This window comes from Falco biarmicus, chromosome 7 (assembly GCF_023638135.1).
Source record: "Falco biarmicus isolate bFalBia1 chromosome 7, bFalBia1.pri, whole genome shotgun sequence".
Classification (NCBI taxonomy): Eukaryota; Metazoa; Chordata; class Aves; order Falconiformes; family Falconidae; genus Falco; species Falco biarmicus.
Genome location: NC_079294.1, coordinates 70,683,448 through 70,703,199, shown reverse-complemented (window position 1 = coordinate 70,703,199; position 19,752 = coordinate 70,683,448). Strand labels below are relative to the sequence as shown.

Here is a 19,752-nt window from a genome sequence, read left to right as displayed (position 1 = left end):
GAAATTGCAAAGGAAACCCCAAAGCTATGCTCATCTGAGAATACCTACTATTAGGATCCTTTTGATTCTCCAAGCCTATAGAAATGCAAAATACAGAACTGACTAGACATCCTGGAAAGTGACTCACTGCACGTTGCTGTCGGAGTGTTACAGACAGGGGAATTAGGAACATCAGAATTTTGCATACAAACTTTTTAACTTGACATTGTCTCTTTAAGAAAGGAGCAGCTGGCTGTGATCATACCAGCAAAACCCAGGTTTACCTTCTAGGAGCAAGAGTACCCCAAGTCAAGACACCTAAAGGACCAAATGCCCAAGATATTAAAAGCAAAGCAGAAGCAACAGGATACCTCCTTCTGAACCACGTATTACATCTCAGGTGATGTATATGAAGCTAACAATCAAAAGCCCAATGTGAAACACTTACTATCCATAGAATAAATAAGCTTTATCTAGGCTTACATGCAGTCCTGTTCACACATACACCCAACAAACTAGAAGAATGAGATGTGCTTGCCACAGCCAATTTGGCTGACGATTATTCACAAAGGTGTCCAGATCCTCACCTTCAGCAGCTCATCCTCACCAGCATCAGGGAACTTGTCATGCAGGGAGTCTTTTAGTACCTTGGCAATGAAACGCATTCCATAACTTTGAGAGAAAGAAAAGGGCAAATAAGACTGCTGCTAGCATGAACCTAACAACAACTTCTCAGGGATAATACTGTGGTACACCAGACTCACGGGATTTTGTCCACTGAACTAACAATGGCAGACAGGAACTTGTCTGTCACTGTCCTCATGTTTCTGATTGAGGCATCCAGGCGCGTCCTCACTTCTTCGTGATTTAGAGCTTGTTCAGGTGTAACGTCGTAGGGCAGTTTGCTATTAGAAAAAGTCAAACGCGAAGGTGAGTATTCCTCATGCCAGCATACCTCAAGGATTTCTAGCTTGACATGGAAACAAGTTTACATTCACTTGGCTGTAAAGAGCTGTGCATTGCCTTCAGTTAACTTTTTAGGCACTGGAAGAGCTGAAGACTTCTTGCTTTTACTTCTCCTCTACTCTCCCTTGCAACGCCCACTGTCAGAAAAGGCCCATCTAATTCGAAACTGTATCTTTTTTACAGTATGCATACATACACATCAGGCAAAAAAGTGCAATCCCTGACAGGTAGCGATACTTCAGGCTGCAAATAAATTTCTGAAAAAGCAACCTACATATTTGAACATTAAGAAGATAAAAGCTTGGACAGAAGACAGAACAGTATCCATAAAAATCGATGTAGCATGCTATTGGCCAGAAGCAGTGCCAAATGAGTAGTTACATTTACTCCATCAGCTGAAATTGCTGCACAGTATTCCAGGTCAGACAGACAGATGAAGCAGATAATTCATAAAAGCGTCTCCTAAATCTCACATAAAGAGAAGGACCTCAACACCTATCTTCACCTGCATTTTTAACATGTCCAGAATTTTGAACCAGGCATAGGGAAAGATATGACTGCAGACCGCTTTGAATGGGGAAACTCACTCCAACTGTATGGTGGGTTTTTTTTTTTTGTGGTTTGTTTTTTTAAGTATATTAAAAACCACAACCAAGACAACAGAAACCTCAGGTTCCAGCAAATCACATGCACTGGAAGAAAAAGAAACCAGAATGGCAGAAAACCATCCAGCACAATTCAACTGTCATCAGTGGCTCATACTAATAAGAAAGAATTTAGGACTAAAAGAACTGCAATGTCATGCTTCTCATCCAGAAAAAGAGGTTTTGTTGGCTTGCAAAGAACACCTAAATTTGCACAAGTTATGTAAGACATGAACAGAGACTGACACGGAACAGATTCCCAAGCACTACTTCTTACCATGATTTCTTTTAGGTTAGAGGGCATCTCATAGCTAATTATTAAGTCAACATAGGCAAACACCAAAGACCATTTCTTCTTCCATCTCCTAATGAGATCCCCTTTCAATAACCTCAACACCACTGCCAGAACCTGATCTTTAGAACTCTCAGATGAAAGCCATCTTGAGGGGATGGAAAGGCCGGTATCAGTTGGACAGATGCACATAGTGAAGCCAAGGATGGTTTGGAATGATTAACTGAGCCGTGCAAAGCAGCCAAGCAACTTTAGAAAAACACAGTAGTAATGGTTCCCATACCTGGCCTCGCCAGTTTGAGACTCCATCTGGTTAACCCAAGACTTGTAAATATCCACTGGGTCAGTTTTGATATTGAGTGATTTGTCATCGATGATTTCCTTCACAACTGGTGCCAAGATTTGCCTCAGAGCATTCTGACCACGGGCACCACGGTTGAAACTTACCACCATTTTAATAACAGTAGGATTCCCAGTCACAATTTCCTGTATTTGGTCTACTTTTGATCTGAAGAAGAAAGAATCTGTATGAAATATGAGGTATGCGTAATTCTGTCAGCTTTAGATACACTTCTCTGCATAAAACAAACTGTTATAGAGCATCACCCTCACAAAACAGATGATGGATTTGTACTAAAATCTCAATACAGCAGTAAGCTACAACATTGTGTGAGAACAATACTGGAACACTTCTCAGGACGCATGAGGCAAGAAACTTATGACCTCTGTTGGGGAATTCCAATGCAACTTGCCAGTAGTCATCTTGACAACAATCAATGCAAATGCAATTGAACACTCTATTTGAGAGCACAATTAAAAAATATAGAGCAAGCAGAGCACGGTTTATGTAGAGAAGAAAAATAATAGTAGGTTTCTTCCAGTATTTACAATAAGAAAAGAAGCAAACAGACAACAAAAGCCACTCCTAGTATACTCCTATGTGAAATACAGTGGCAGAGAACAAAATATCTACATTTCCCTGGACTATTATTCCAGGCATGAATTTAGCGGGGCGGGGGGGGGGGGGGGGGGGGGGCGGGGAGGGAAGTGTCTTTTAGAGGTTATAATATGTTTCAGGGCATATACCACCTTCATGCTTCACAAGCATTCCAGAGAATGCTTGAAGAGTAGTTCCTCAAAATTTTTTTTGTGCGTTCTTCTTCACAGCCAGTTGTGCAGCTCTTGCACTGTGAAGAAGTGAAGTCCTGTAACACCAAGCTCTAAGGGCCACCTCAAACAAAGCATGCCTGAGGACAGCCGGATTCCCTAACTGAGAGGAAACAGAAATTCCAAACAATAAAGCCTCTCTGTTTTGGCCTCCACATCAGCTTTTGAAAACTTAAGAGCGCTTAGCATTAGCTCTCCCCCTGGCTTGTAAAGCCCGAGTTTGCAGTTTGTTGGAGGTGTTTATAACCAGACACTGGAGAATTGAAATTAGACTGAATTTTAGAATGACTCTGCAGCAGATTAAAAGCAGCTGCCATGCTGAGCAGTGAAATCTTGACTGAAGTTAAAAGCCCTTGTCCTCAATGGATATACTTAAATCTTCCTTTATAGACTACATGAAGAACAGATATGATATGGGAAGAGGACAATGAAGGGACAGGTTAGCATTATCTGCATATTAGCAAGAGATGTAACATGAAAAATGCCTCAATTTCAGAAATTGCCAAAACTGATTCCACAGCAAGAACATGCTGTATGCTACCACGTACTTGATCTCTTCCTGCAATGCTGTTTGAAAAAGCCGCAACAACAGGTATTCCTCTCTTTGATTGGAAGCATAATTATACAGCGTGAAGATGACGGAATCCATGAACTTTGTGGATTTGTTTTGAGGCATCTGAAAGATCAGCTTGGCCAAGTACGTTGGGTTAGTCTACAACAACAAGAAAAATTATTTAGTGTGCATGTTTACACACGACATCGCTAAGAACTATGGTGGCTCAAAACTACAGTACACCAGCAAAGACTGTGCCAAGACATACAAGCCTCTATGGCAAGAGGTCACCGAGCAGCGTTAGAAGCTGCTTACCTGAAGTAAGTAGAAGAGATGCTGATAGGCTTCCAGCTTTTCTCTCTTCTCTTTGCTCAAAGCTTTCAAACCTCCCCTTTGTTTGTTCAGCATCATCATGTCAGACAGCTGTTCCTTGTTCTTCTTGGTAAGCTTTTTGCTGTGAGAAACGACATCCTAGAAAGAAAGAAAAGGGACAGTTTCCCCTAAGTATTTTATAACAGGCAATATTGGAAAACAGTTGCATGTGAAAACCCACTTCTCTTGCACGTGGAAAGGCAGGGTCAAGATATGTCTGGGGCTATTAAAGTGAAGCAGTATTTGCTATGACAGTGATTTCTCTGACTGCAAGTACATGTTCTGCTTTGTCCTTGACTTTCTGAATTTGCCTGAAACCCTAGAAGTTAGTCACTCTTGGCAGCAATTACTACCAGAGCTGGTAGCATCCTGAAGATGCTTGAAAATGTTTTCCTTTTTAAATTGGACTTAAAACCTATAAATCCTGTTTCATACTCAACTAGCTCACTACTTCTACATACTCTGACAGCAACAGCACTTTTCACTGCAGGCAGCAGCCCAAAAGCTGCAGCTTCCTTTCAAGATGAATTTCACACCAACTGAGATTTTACACTGGGAGGAGCCTAGCATCATACCATCCAGGACCAAGTGAAAAGCTTACCCAAACTTCAGCTTGAACAAAAGGCAATGCTGTATCAGCAAGAGCTTTTTTTTTGTGAAATTAATCATGTCAGGCAAGCGATAGAGGGGGCCTCCTTTAACCAACTAACACCAAGTGGCACAAGCACATCTGCTGCCTCCAAAATCATCCCCCTTGCTGCAAGCTTGTGTGGCACTGTCACTTGTTTAACCTCAAAGCCTCCAAACACACAATCTGTTGCATTCATCAGGTCAAGATAGTCTGATATCTGTTTATCTCTCTTAGCTTCAGGTCTTGTTTCTCCCCCTACTACAGTTTTCCTTCTAGGGAGATGCATACTAAATTAGTGGCATGGAGTAAAAACATACTGGGAGTAAAATCTGGAAGTCTGAGGCAACATTTTCCACTGGACCTGAGCAACTGACATCCAAGGCCAGGAACTTTCCATGTTAACTACTGCTGGGCTCAGCTCAATCTGTAGTTGCTCTTCCATCAGCACGTTCCCTACCTGCAATGTAATTTTGTTTTTCACCAGGAGACCAATTTTGATGTCCATGAGATTGAGGTCATTTTCCAGTTGCTGATTGGATCGGATCAAGGTTACAACTTCCTCACGCAGTTTCATTAGCTCAAGCTCCTCCTGAAAATCTTGGTCACTCTGATCGAGCAAGTGGACAAATTTCCGAACTACAGCCATAGGTGGGTTTTCAGCATTAACTAAAAATAGGTAAGAAAACATCAGGGGATGGGAAACAGAAGTGAATACATGCCTTATCTATCTGTGTTTAAACAGCACATGTGGCAGACTTGGCACTGTTAGGTTTATGGCTGGACTCTATGATCTGAAAGATCTTTTCCAAACTAAATAATTCTATGATCAAGGAGCAACCAGAATAAAATCAGCACCACAATGTCTGAACAGCTTCTGATATTTTGGATTTCTTGTCTTAAGTAAATCATGAGAGAAACAAATAGTAAAGAGCAAAGTCAGTATCAGCCTAGGGTAGTCCACACCACCAAAGTTAACTGCAAAGCTACAGCTCTATTTTTCAGCAGCAAAAGCAACAGCTGGAATCAATTTTTCCTTCAGCCTCAAGAACCACCTACTCTCCACGCTGTCCTACCAACTTCATCCCGATCGCTCTTCAGAACTGTCCTGATGTTATACATCACACTAGCAACTTCCCTGGCAAACGGAGATTCGAGGCACATCAGTTTTATCCTCTTGGGAATACTTACTGAGGGTTTTATAGTCTTCTCGTGCTTTGTTTGCTCGGATAAAGGCTTGAATTTTTATAACATCATTTATCTAGGATTAAAAAAAAAAATCAAAATAAAATAAGCACTTGACCTCATTCTGGAAAGAGTACAAAAGTCAGGTATTAAATTAATTTAACAAGATAGCCTCTTACATGGTTTCTGAAATACTGCAGGCGATCTCTGTAACGTCTTCTGGCTTGATACATCCTCGTCATTGATTGAATCTATAGAAGGGTAACCAAAATACTCAGATAAAAACCTTTCCAACAAAGTTCTTTACCCAAAAGGTCTACCAAAAAACTCATCACAGAGCCTTCACTACCTTCACTACTTGATCCTTTTGCGCTCGCAGGTAATCCAAACGGATTTGATATGCCTTCCTCTGCTTGTAGCCACGCCACTGGGACTGAAAACAGAAAGGCACATTTTTCTAATTAAACAGAAGTAATTACAAATCTGAGCTTCTTTCTGCTCTTCAGCTTCCAACTTCCCTTCTGGCCATGTAAAAGGTGAGGGAGACATGCTTATCTTATTCATGAAATAGACAGTGTGAAGCATGAACTACTTCACCAGCTGTACTCGTGAGAGACAGGAACGACCTCCGTGAAGAGCCTGGGCCTTCCGAGGCACAGCTGGAGCCGAAGGATGTAACTAAACAGTCAAGCTGACAGAAACTGTTCTACATGAGGATTATGTGTTAGATGCTGCTGCTGGCGAGAACAGTGATGTAACATTATAAGCCTTCAGCACAGACTTGCTGCTACTGGTGCTTGGAGCAGAAGTTAGGCAAGAGTTTGGACTACACTTGAAGGGAGTGTTACTTTGAATAGGCTGGGAGTCATTTTGGGGGTTTTGTTGTGTTTTTTTTTTTCAAATATACACACAGAATGCATGCTACTTAGGCAGAAACAAACACACACACAAAGCTCAAACAATGAAGTGGTAATAGGGTGCAAAGCATCTATTTAATTTGCACACATTTCAGTTACAACACCGGAGAAAGATTTTTTTCATTGCTGTCCTCCAAATGCACCAAACCTCATGCTGAATTACCCCACCATCTCTTTCAGGTCCTCAATCCTCCAAATCCCTGGACAAATCTGAAGAGAAGAATAATCTTACTCAGGAATACTGAAAATCATGTTGTTTCTGGAACTCCGGAAAAAAGATTTTATGACTTCTAGACTACAAGGATGCCATGAGGTTATGCAGGGAGAAAATCAGAAGGTCTAAAGCCCAACTACAACTTAATCTGGCTACTGCCTTAAAAGACAACAAAAAAAAAGGTTCTGTAAATACATTAGCAACAGAAGGAGGGCCAAGGAGAACCTCCATCCTTTATTGGATGTGGGGGGAAACGTGGTGGCAAAGGATAAGGAAAGGGCTGAGGTACTTAATGCCACCTTTGCCTCAGTCTTTAATAGGAACACCAGTTGTTCTCGGGGTGCCCAGCCCCCTGAGCTGGAAGACAGGCAGGGGGAGCAGGAAGCCCCCGTAATCCAAGGGGAAATGGTCCGTGGCCTCTACACCACCCTGACACACACAAGCCCATGGGGCGGGATGGGATCCACCCAGGCGAACCGAGGGAGCTGGCGGAAGCGCTCACCAGGACACTTGCAATCATTTCTCAGCAGCCCTGGCTGACCTGGGAGGTCCTTCAGCTGGCTGGAGTCAGCAAACGTGACACCCAGCCACAAGAAGGGCCACAAGGAGGATCTGGGGAACTGCAGCCCCGGCAGCCTGACCTCGGTGCCGGGGACGGTCATGGAGCCCATCGCCTTGAGTGCCGTCACGCGGCACGTGCAGGACAACCAGGGGCTCTGGCCCAGCCAGCGTGGGGTCATGAAAGGCAGGTCCTGCCTGACCAACCCGATCTCCTCTGACAAGGTGACCCGTGTAGTGGATGAGGGAAAGGCCGCGCATGTTGACTACCCAGGCTTCAGTAAAGCTTTTGCCAGTGGTTCCCACAGCATTCTGCTGGAGAAACGGGCTGCTCATGGCTCGGACAGGCGTTCTGTCCACTGGGTAACACCGCCTGGATGGGTGAGCCCAAGGAGCGGTGGGGAGCGGAGTCACATCCCGCTGGCAGCCGATCACACCTGGTGCTCCCCAGGGTTCAGGTCAGGACAAGGGGACCAAGCGCACCCTCGGTCTGCAGGTGACACCCAGCTGGGTGGGAGTGCTGACCTGCCGGAGGGCAGGCGGCTCTGCAGGGGGACCTGGGCAGGCTGGACCGATGGCCCAGGCCACCGTACGAGGTTCAACAAGGCCCAGTGCTGGGTCCTGCCCATGGGTCACACCAACCTCACAGCGCTGCAGGCTGGGGCAGAGGAGCTGGAAAGGACCTGGGGGTGCTGGTCAGGAACCAGCTGAACATGAGCCGGCAGCGCATCCAGGTAGCCAAGGCGGCCAACAGCATCCTGGCTTGTATCAGAAATGGTGTGGCCAGCAGGACCAGGGCAGTGACTGTCCCCCTGTACTGGGCACTGGTTGAGGCTGCATCTCAAATCCTGGGTCCAGTTCTGAGCCCCTCGCTACAAGACAGACACTGAGGTGCTGGAGCGTGTCCAGAGACGGGCAACGGAGCTGAGGAAGGGGCTGGAGCACCAGTCCTATGAGCAGCAGCTGAGGGAACTGGAGGTGTTCAGCCTGGAGAAAAGGAGGCCCAGGGGGACCTTATCGCTCTCTACAGCTGCCTGGAAGAAGGCTGTAGGCAGGTGGGGTTGTCTCTTCTCCCAAGTAACAAGCGAAAGGACAAGAGGAAATGGCTCTGGTGCAACTTGAGGAGGTTTAGATCGGATATGAGGAAAGATTTCTTTTCTGAAAGAGTTGTCAAGCACTGGACCAGGCTGCCCGGGAAAGGGGTTGAGTCACCAGCCCTGGAGGGATTTAACGGATATGTAGACGTGGTTTAGCGATGGACTTGGCAGTGCTGGGTTAACGGATGGACTCTATGACCTTAAAGCTCTTTTCCAACCTAAACGATTCTATGATTGTCTTCAGTTCTGGAGGAATCGCATCACATGGCATTACCACCATGAAGACATACAGCACACTTCATATTGCCCTATTCACAACACACTGAATCTGGTAATAAAATTATAGGTAAAGCTTCCTCAGATAAGTTTTTCTCTCTCCAATTCTGCCTGAGAAGACGTTATTGATTGTATATGACATGGAAAATAAATAATAAACCAAAACTCTTTGGGAGATGGAAATGCCTTTAGATATTTTGTAAAATCATGTGAAAACAACTGCGCTGTAACTGAACTGAACAAAAACTGTCAATGAGCTTGCGTACTGAAAACAACTGCAGGGTACAAGTTTAAAACATAATTAAAGAATATCACTACCTGAATGCAAGTAATTGCTGGGACTTGTTTCTTCAAAAAATTCATTCTTGAGTTGAATTCCTGGCGAACAAGATATCCTCGACAGCAAGCCTGAAGCTTCGTAATTAGGTTCTCATTGGCCAGCCAGAGCTGCTCTCGGTTGTATGCTGCAGTGACTCCAGATATGGTGCTCTGAATTAGTATCATGGTAGGAAGAAGAGCCAGAAAGAGAATGGAGATCCAAGAAACAGGATGTTACATCAGCTTTCCATATTAAGAGACTTCAAGTTTGTCTTTCAATAAACAGCACACCATGGCCCTGTACCCTTTTTACCAACAGGACAAATTTTTCTAATTGGGACAAGGAGTTTTGACATGCACAATCTGATGATGCCCAGTGTAATGAGTTACTAAGCTTGTTAACATGACTAACATTGAGGCATTCTCTCAGAGCTGCATTAAGGATAGGAACGACAGGAACATCAACTTTTCAGAGAAAGAGCATGTATTATCTACCCTACCTGTATCTCCTCCCGTGACAGCTGTGTATCATTTTGCACAAATCCCGCTGGTTCATCCCATCCTCCCTCTTTGGTCCGCAGGTTATGATAATAATGATAGCCTCCTCTCACCCAGTGTTTCACCCATTCACTGCCGTTGCCCCCTAAGAGCAGAAACTGCAGTGTAAGTCTCCAAACCACACAAGCGTCTTATCTTTCCCACAAACAAACGTTACAACTAGGAAATCCACACATACAGATACTCCTTTCTCTAAGCAAGAGGAGGAATGTTGTTTCCAAGCCCCTAATGATGTCATGCAAGAACTACCTAAACACAACACATTCTACAAGCAGAGAATGTTCTACTATTCACTTTTTTTAAAGCCTTAGTTCACAAAGCATCCACAATTGCCACCTGTAACACAAGACTCCTCCCCAGAGGCTTTTTTTACCTCTGGTACTGATTCCACATGCAATAATCCTGAATTTATTTCACAACAGTTAGCTACTTGAGGTTTACCTGCTGCCATTTTTCTTCTCTTGACTTCTGACAGCTCTCGCTGATACGTCTCGGCACATTCTGGAGTGACTCCATACAGCCCAACATCAGGTGAACGCAAGGCACTCAGGGTCTGGCTAACAACACCATGGTCTACTGCTTCGTTAATGGCCAGAATTCCTAAGGAGACTTTAATAACATAAGGAAGCAGGTTATCTTGGCATTCAGGGGCTCAGTAATTCACAGCAAACACAAAATGACAGAACAGAGCAAGGCAACAGGAACACACACTTACAGTTCCTCTGTGTGTACATACACAAACATTTAAGTGTCTATAAATACAAAATATAAATAAAAAACATCAGACAACTTGTAGTATAAAGGCCTATCCAGTATGGAGTGTCCAGCCACAGGTGGTACTGCACCTGACAACACATCACTTGTGTGCCCCAAGTCCCCCTGTGGTGCTGATTTACCACCAATATTTCTCAATAAATTTTAGCTCTCCTCTGACATTCCTTAAGGCAGTTCCCTCTGGCAGGGACAGTCACAACTCAAAAGTGGCCTTTTCAACAACTAGTACCATCCATCCCTAGTGAAAAAGAAGTATGGAGAAGTTTGCAACCAAGTCAGAAACCTGACTGGGGAAAGACAGGGGGCAGAGGAAGAGAACAACAGCAACATATCATTGCAGGGCTACTCCAGAAATGCAACTCAACTAGACACGTTCACAAAGCACAGGAGTCGCACTGACAGAGCAAACACAAAATACAGTCACTTTCAGCACTGGGTAAGACGGCAAAAATGTGTGTTCATACATGGAGAGATAAGGGTGTCTGAAGATCTTATTCAGGTTTAAGGGCACATACATTAATCCTGCTTTTGGCCAATGTTCCTTGGCATGACATTCAAGCTGCTGCTTTGCCAAAGTGCGCAGTGGGTAGGAAAATGGTGAAAAAATGGCACTGGTACTGCTGGGAACAGACAGTAAGACGGGCAGGTAAAGCTCTGACCTACTCCCTCACATTTTTATTTTTTTTTTAAGGCAGTTGACAAGGCAATTCTCTGACCAAATAATGTCGTTAAAAACAACTGAAACGGGCTCCGACACAAACGCATCGTGTCTTTTGGAAGAAAGCTTTTTGTGAACTTGTTGATTTTTGTCTCTTCTAAAACAGCTACAGATAAAGAATACAAATGGACAAGGCATGAATTTAAAAGCAAGCTCACTTGTGCACAAACAGAGAAAGGACAAGAGGAGTTAACCATGCCAGAAACTCTGCATATCTGATACACAGATTCATTAAGAACTCATGTTGGAGGGCAATCTAGTCCAATCCCTTTCCCAAAGCTGCGCTAGCTTCAGGACTTTGACAGAGTTTGGAAAATTTCAAAGGACAGAGATTCTGTAGTCTCTTTGGACAGCCTGTTTCAGAAGGCACCAGATTCCAGACTCAGATGAAACTTTTCAGTTTCCAGTATGGTTGTCTGTTCAAAGCAAAATCAGAGGGGACTGACTGTGCATCTTTGACTAACTCTAAGCATCAGCCTAATGTCAAATTTAAAAGTTTTGAAAGTGGGAAGTAAGACATTTTATCAGCACACCAGAGATGAAGAAACAGAATCAAGAAAAATATAACGTGAATATAAAGAGAGAAAACAATCAGTTTACTAATACTGTACAAATCAAGCAAAGCAAGCAGGTGTAAATGTTGAATGTAACAGAAAATTAGAGATGTAGAATACATGCAAAGAGAACAATATCGTATTTTAAAAGTATATAAAAACAAGCTCTCTGAAGCATGCAGTACCAAGCAAACAAACAGCATATGCAGAAAACAGGCCATTAGAATATATCAGACTACTTTAAAAACCCTCGTGTTTTCTTGAACAGAAAGCTTCTGTCAGGAACAACAACAAAAAAACCCAACACTACACACCAAAACCCCGCACAAAAACAAACCAAAAAACCTCAAGTTAAGCAAAGAGTAGCAATTACTTCGTTGTTTCTGGAGACAGAAATGACATCATTATATAAACTGGGATGTAATGATGGGTGAGCCAGTCCATCTGCAAAGCACGCTAAGGAGCAAAGGTGAGTATTGATGTGCATTATTGTCTGCATTTGAAAAACATGCAAGCTAGTCTAGAAATAATAGCACCCAGACAAGACAGCGTGCCACACAAACAAAAGATAATGCACACTGGAAAACACCATTTAAATTCTGCATGTGAACGTTCTCATAGCTAACTAACCACCCACAGGCACGCACCATCAGTTGCAAATGACAAACAATTTGAGAAGAGATTTGCCCAATGAAGTAATATGGTCACACACAAAACTGCAAAAATGGCATAACCTCCCCAAAGATAAGAAATTAATATTTGAAGAATCTGACACTCACTCTTCAAAGAAAAATTACTACCCTAGAAGCACATAAGTGCGTTGGATTCCCTTTGCCACATTTACATGACATTTCAGGCTCCCAACCTTTCCTTAAGTAACCAGTATTTAGTTGATAATGGGGATTAACTGCAACATGGTGTGACAATACTTACATCGCTCCGACTCCTCTGTGTCCTTGTTAGCCCTATGAATCCCATCCTGAATTTCATCTAGCCAAAGCACAGCTGTTTCATCCTGTGTGTCCTGAAGAGAATATGATGAGAAAAATATACACAGCATGAGGAGAAAAGTATCGCTATTTTTGCAAAGTAGAATAACCCATACTCAACAACGGACTATACAGTGATTTTCCGTATCAGAGGGAATAAGAAGCATTTTGGTCTTTCTAACTGACTCCAAGACAAGGACAGCATGTGCACTGGTGATTTGCAGACTACTATGGCATTACCAGGCTCGGTACCTCCCCCCAGTCAAAAACTCTTTCCAGAAAACGGAACGAAGAAGAAATTCTGTCAATGGGAGTCACTCTGATAAGCAAAGAGAACACAAGGCCAGGGACTTGGTACCAGTTAGTCCTAAAGCTGGACTTGCTAAAAGGACACGACTTTCTAGGAACACAAGTTAATCCTTCGAGAGAACGCGGCTACAAAGAGAACAAAAACCTGCTGATGCACATCTGTGTGCAGAAGCTAAAAACTCTCAGGTAACGAATGTCACATCAGGCTGTTCTTGTGTCTGCCCAGGGAAGTTCACAGGCCCGTACAACCCAGCAAACCAAAAAGCATCGTTCATACTGGGCTGGGTGTACACACAGCAGGCAAAACTGATTTTAAGTCTTTGTTTTAACAGATTGCTCGTCAAGGAGCAGCACTCATACAGTGTCCTGTTATTTTGGCTGGGATTTGAAGAAAATCAATCAACTATCGTTACACACGGAAATTTGAGAAGAGGAAAGCAGACAAGTGTTTAGCAAGTCCAAAAATATACATAAAGAACAATGACCCAGCAGTTGCCAAGCACAGCTTCTCCCCACCCACTGTTGCTTCCTGTAGGTAGCTACTGAAAGAAATGGTAAGACGCAACTGCCACCCCTCCGACAACTCCGGTTGCACAAAGGCAACACAGGAAACATTTACTTTTGGTATGGAATAATAAACACGCCGCACAAAAGAGCCACTATTTACAGTGTTCGAGAGCTTTAGGGCCAGGCTGAAAATGAACATTTCCTTACATGCCCTCCACATTTTTCCCACTATTTGGGAGGGTCAAGTGGCACATTTAATGGATCTCATTCAGGAGGCCAATGTGCCTCTCATGGGCAGGTTTCATCAGTCCCACAAAAGTAACAGCAACAGCAAAACTGTGTTTTCTAAGTGGGGGAGAATAATCAAAGAAAATTTCCTCTACTGCAATCTCCACCAGAAGTCAACCCCAAGAGTACTGAAACCATCCCGTGCTTTTCTACAGATTTACCATTCCAGGCTTTCTGGAAGGCACACACAGCAAAACATACTACAGGATTTACTGTTTTTTTCCTCTCTCTACTCACCACACGAAGAAATTTGCATCATACAGCACTCCCCATTCACATAAGCAACTGAACAACATCTTGTGGTGAACTACAATCCCTCTCAGCCCCGAAGTATGGAAATCACTAGTTAGTAACAGCTGACTTCAGATAGTGACTATTTTCCCCACAACGTTACTTTATAATACAATCTCTCGATCCCTGACAGTGCTGCCACGCTGCCGGGAGCAGCCCCAAGATGAACATATGCCTAAATAAGGCCATTTCACGCCAGCTCAGAAGTTACCAGCATGGGCTGGCACAAGCTTAAGCGCACACTAAAAAGAGTTCATTATTTCATTCTGACTCAGCGGGAGGAAATGCTTCAGCACAAAATGGGTTCCTGATGAACATTAACCCTTTCAGGGCCCTTGGGGGGAAGCTGCTTAATGATTTTCATCAGAAACTCATACAGTTTTCAGCTACTGCTATCCTGTCAACACAATTATGCAAAATTTTGCGTTAGTATTAGAGCAATGAGCTCCACAGGACACAAAAACCCACAAACCACCCTCAAACCACTGAAAGCAGATGTCTGCTACTCTGTAAATAGATGAGAATAAAAAAAGTAAAAATATCAGTATCCCGCCCACACTACTCAAACACGCGCGCTCTCATCCTCTCTCCTAAACCTGGAAGATGAGACTTGCTCTTCCTCTCCCCATCTTCATCTTCACATTCAGTTAGTGAAAGCGGCAACTATGTACAAGTAGGTAGAAGTTCCCAGCTAATAAGACAGACAACTAAGGCTCAAAAAAATCATTACCAATGTAAGCGTCACTGGGTAAACAACAGGAATCAGTATGTTTTGCTAGTAGCATGTATTTTGCTTCATTTCTTTTTTCTAACTTATCACAGATTTTTCACTTCCAGGAACTTTCTTTTTACCATATAAAATTATGCCTACAACTACAATAACAATAAAATACAAAAAAACCCCAACTTAAGCTTGCAGGAAACAGTCAGAAGTTCAGAACTCCTAGAATGAATGTGGTGTCCCTGCAGAAACAGATGAGGCATATTATTTCTTAGCACAAATATATGTATCTCATTCTGGACCTGGGATTAGCTGTAAAAAGTCATCTCGTGCAGTTAATATCCTTGTACCCATCTCTGCAGTTCATGAAGATTAATACGGTCTGGCTGCAAATCTTTCTCTAGTATAGAAAGATTCAAACTCATTGGGTAAGATCAGTTGATGGTATGCAGAATGCCCAGCTCTCCACTTCCAGTTTTGATTCCCTGCTTTGAGGACCAGTAACAAGCCAGTTACACAGACGTAAAGATTTTTCAAGAGGTGCATTTAATTGCACTCACCTGTGCTTTCTCTCGCTTGGCTCGAAGTAGTGTATCCTGGTAATGCTGTGCTACCTTTGGGGCTACACCCTCCAATTTTGCTGCAGGAATCTGCAAGGCTTGAATAGTCTTTTTGCTGTCCCCTTCATCCAGAGCTTCATTGATAAGACCAATTGCCAAAATCCCTAGGGACAAAGATGTAGTGGGAGAAATACAAAGTTCCATTTCTGGTCAACAATAATCATAAGCATTGTTTCAGAAGAAAAATGCAGTTAGCCCTTCCTAAACCAAGTATCAGCTGAGAACTGCAATATGTTTAACAGAAAATGTTATTTACCCATAAAGAAAGTAAGACTTTCTCCATCTTAATAGTAATCATAATGCCTGAGCATTGCAATAAAAAAAAATTTAATAAAATCAGGGAGACTACAGGCAGGGACAGAACTGAGTCCTCAGACATCCAGCTCAGAGCCACTAGGAGAGAATTATCAAAGACCAAATGGCCAGAGTTCATAGGTTATGGTTTTCCAAAGTTCTGGCTACTCTAGAAAGAAATCACATGAAGCTAAAGATTTGCATGGAATACCATTTAAAAATACAGTCTCTTCATATTTTAGAAAACTTTTATTGAACATATGTAGTATTAGCCGTATTATCAGAGATGTGGATGCTATTCAAGCACAGTAAAATTTACCATTCAGCTAAATAAAAACAAACAAAAATATAGTTCGCTAAATGCAGAGTCTACCTCACACATGGCCCTACATACAGCAACCATCTCCTGCAAACCACAAAATAGCTTACGTTGAGATGGACCCTAAAGTCATCTGGTTCAGTTCCCTGCCTAAAGAAGGATCAATTAAAATCTGGTTTGACCAGTGCAGAACAAGATCTTTTAGATAAAAGCAAGTAAGGAGATCAGCGTGGGGATTTCCAATTTCAGTTGATGTATCTGGAGACTGTGACTTTTCTAGGCAGGAAAGAATACAAAACAAAAGTTCACATGAAAACCAGAACTTCTTAGGGAAGAGGTAGTATTTGGATTGATTAGAGATAAGTGAAAAAATGTAGTGGAGGACACTGCAAGGACTAGGATCACTAAAATGGTGGCATGGTTTCTGTCAAAAAGCATATACGGTAACTGTTAGACTTAGGAAAGGGCACAGAATCTAAGCAGTAATTGTCTCTGACTAGATTGCCAATACGGGCATGGCAAGACTACTCCATGGAACAGCAGTATGTTCCAGTTCCTCACTAGACAGCTTTTTTTAATTTGAAACTATTTACAAGGATAAGGGAAATTAAAAACTCTATGCTTGTATGCCTTGAGGACCTTCTCAGACTCATTTAACTTGTTCAGGAGATAAAAGGTGTCCTTGCATAAGGGCAGATATGAAGCAGACCAACTAATTAAGAAATTCCTCATGAGAACAACTTATCTCATTACAGGATTTTCTGCACCTTTTTTTACAGTATAAGAAGCATTATAAGAAAGGGTATTGGGACTACACAAACTTTCAGACTTCTGCTGTGACCTCTTACACAGAAGAGATACATGAAGCTAGCATCTCGGTGTGTGTTTGTGTGGTTTCAACAAATCTGCTCACCTGACCCGAACAGGAAACCCAATGTCTATTTGGAGATCCAGGAAACAAAGTTAATCGAGATAGCAGGCTCCAAATTAAAATGTAACCCTCTCTAGAGTATAAGCTCTTTTCAAGGTGGAACACAACTCAACTACACAACAAGAAGTGGTAGAAGACACCTGTTTGTCTCAGTGTACAATATAAACTTCATCATCACCTCCACATTTGTGACAAATCTCTTCTGTCTTACGATGCAAGGCTTTGAGCTAAACATTACAAAGATGGCTTGGAAGTAAACGTCATGCTACCTGCCATATGCAGGAGGTTTCAGCACTGGTCATAGCCAAAAACAATGATCCCTTAACGAAACTGAAAAAAAATTAATAAAAATTAAACCACCTGACAGAGAACCTCACAAGGACCTACCTAAGAATAGGTTTGCTTAATTGTGCTGTTTTCAAGGACTCCTCTATCTCTACTGTGGATTTTAATTCAACTAATAATGTCCTAGAGAGAAAGAAGAATTACTCCAATTTTCTGTTTTACTGAAGTTTTCATCATTTCCACTGCTAAAAGACACTTAGCAACATAACACTACTAAAAAACAGAAATTAAAAACAATGCAGAACTAGAAGAACCACAAAGGGAGAAGAGGAAAACCTGAAAGGAGCAGAGATTGCAGCCAAAGAGAGAACGGACTTTAAGAAAAGTAACTTCTACTGAATACAACAAATTAGGAAGGAGGACGGAGTACTCCAAGACTAGGCTAAAATTAATTCAGTGATTTTGCTAATATTAGTTTTCATTAAATTTGAGGGATTGAAGCAAAATTAGAAAGTGTTCTAGACTAATCCTAGGCACTGACAGCAGACAATGCATTTTGTCAGCCAAAAGTGGTTCAAATTTGCATTAGAAGGACTAACCACATGTTTGGAGATACTGATTTCAATGCCATGAACACTCCTGACTGCCTGATCGCCATTAGCGTTCCTGCTGTCAAAGCCTTTTGTACTACAGACCACCAAGTCCTGCTCATAACTAAGATCATCTTAGATATCTGATGTATGACACAACTACAAGTCAAACAGTAACTTTGTGCATCGACATACACCTCGTTTTATCACTCCTTATGAGCTGGGATCAGCCTAGCATGAACAAGCAGAAAAACTTACTTTCATGTTCTTCATGCACAGCTATGTTCACACGATCAACACATGACTGGATATCATTCCATGTGATGAATTCATTTCCTTCTGCACGTGCTTGAGCTTTCAGCTTCATCAAATCATCGATGTATCTGTCATAGAACAAAACCAACATACATCACATTGCAACAAGCTGGCCAGGGACACACAACACAAAAATTGTACAAAGTGTAAGAGGTAACACAAGGGTTGAAACTAGAACAAATGTGAAAGAGAGGAAGAAAAGAAAGAGCAAAGGCTGCGTGCAGGATGGTCAGCCCAAATGTGAAACAGTCCAAAGAGACACATCAAAACAGGCAAAATTGTCAAATAGACAAAAGCACTGTAACACTGAACGAGAGTCCAGGGCAAAGAACGTGGTGGGTGAGCTGGCGTAGTACCAGCAACAACCTAATGGCATCACAACACGGCTTTAATGTGAAATCGGTGAGAAAGCGTTGAGAGACAGCACAGAAATCAGACCAGTAAGAACAGTAATCGCAAAAACAAGATGGGAGAGCCAACAGAGATTCGATCAATACCATAAGAAATAACGCAGAAAGAATGTGAAGTGGGGAAAAAAGGTTCAGAAAGTCACAGAATGTAAACAACATCAAGGACAGACATGACTTCTTGAAATATCCACCTCTGAGAGTTCTCATCCTCAATGTTTGTAAGCCCTGTGACAGGACTGCTCAGCTGTTTCCACACTGTATTCACATCCCCTGAATCCAAAGCCCTATTAATCAGGGCCACAGAAGACAGCATCTCTACAGCAACAGATAATTCTGGATGGGTGAGGTTACCCTGCAACAGAAGAGGACAACAAATTAATTCCATGCGTTCTTTACAACCTATTGTTGCACACAACACAGAACAGTTGTCAGAACAGACATGTAAGAAAGCAAAGGGACAACCTTATAACAGAAGCAGAAAGATGAGAACCATAAAGAAAGGTAGAACACCAAGTAAAAGATTGAAGTAGAATCTTACAGGGCCAAGTAGCTCAAGATTCAGGGATTAAACTTCACGTCAGAACAGACTGAACACCAAAGCAGTTCTAAGAAGATTCAAGACAGGTTTGTTGCAGAGAGATATTGAACAAAACAGACAAGGTAGACCCAGTGATCCACACCAGCTTCCAGAAATAAGAGAGAACATGGTCCTTACTTCAGGGCTCTGCTGCTGCAAGGTGGCCAGCTCCCTTTGGTAAAGGTCTGCAGCAAATACATAAACCTCTGGTAACTGGGCCTCTGGATTCATCAGTTCTGCCACAGTCTTCTCAGCATCACCCATTCGAATTGCAGAATTAATTCTGGCTACTGCTGCCAGCCCTAGAAGTTCAAAGAGGTAGCATAAAGAATGAGGAAGGTAGACAGTCGAGTCCCCAGTAACAAGAACGCTTTTATTCTACTCAATAATCAGATAGCTAACAAGAAAAGGGATAATTCCCTTAGTTGCAGGAAATGAGCGAAGCTTTCCGATCCATGCTTCCCCAATTAGTCTCCCATTACTGCAGGCAACCAAAATACATAATGCCTTCTTTAAAATAAAGCTCATGTTTAAAA

At 42.5% G+C, this 19,752-nt stretch overlaps 1 protein-coding gene across 4 annotated transcripts in view; it reads right to left on the bottom strand.

The window, feature by feature from the left end:
- Positions 1-19,752, bottom strand: part of IQGAP1 (IQ motif containing GTPase activating protein 1) — an 80,515-nt gene that overhangs the window by 23,488 nt on the left and 37,275 nt on the right. For all 4 annotated transcript variants that reach the window (XM_056347425.1, XM_056347426.1, XM_056347427.1 and 1 more), the window contains exons 12-28: positions 19,355-19,518; positions 18,831-18,991; positions 18,173-18,297; positions 15,436-15,599; positions 12,704-12,794; positions 10,166-10,333; positions 9,667-9,809; positions 9,167-9,337; positions 6,136-6,219; positions 5,966-6,037; positions 5,793-5,862; positions 5,062-5,270; positions 3,917-4,072; positions 3,597-3,760; positions 2,165-2,389; positions 744-884; positions 567-651 (exon numbers count right to left, since the gene is read on the bottom strand). In XM_056347425.1, the coding sequence (XP_056203400.1) occupies positions 567-651; positions 744-884; positions 2,165-2,389; positions 3,597-3,760; positions 3,917-4,072; positions 5,062-5,270; positions 5,793-5,862; positions 5,966-6,037; positions 6,136-6,219; positions 9,167-9,337; positions 9,667-9,809; positions 10,166-10,333; positions 12,704-12,794; positions 15,436-15,599; positions 18,173-18,297; positions 18,831-18,991; positions 19,355-19,518 (2,393 nt within the window). The remainder of the gene's footprint in view (positions 1-566; positions 652-743; positions 885-2,164; positions 2,390-3,596; positions 3,761-3,916; positions 4,073-5,061; positions 5,271-5,792; positions 5,863-5,965; positions 6,038-6,135; positions 6,220-9,166; positions 9,338-9,666; positions 9,810-10,165; positions 10,334-12,703; positions 12,795-15,435; positions 15,600-18,172; positions 18,298-18,830; positions 18,992-19,354; positions 19,519-19,752) is intronic.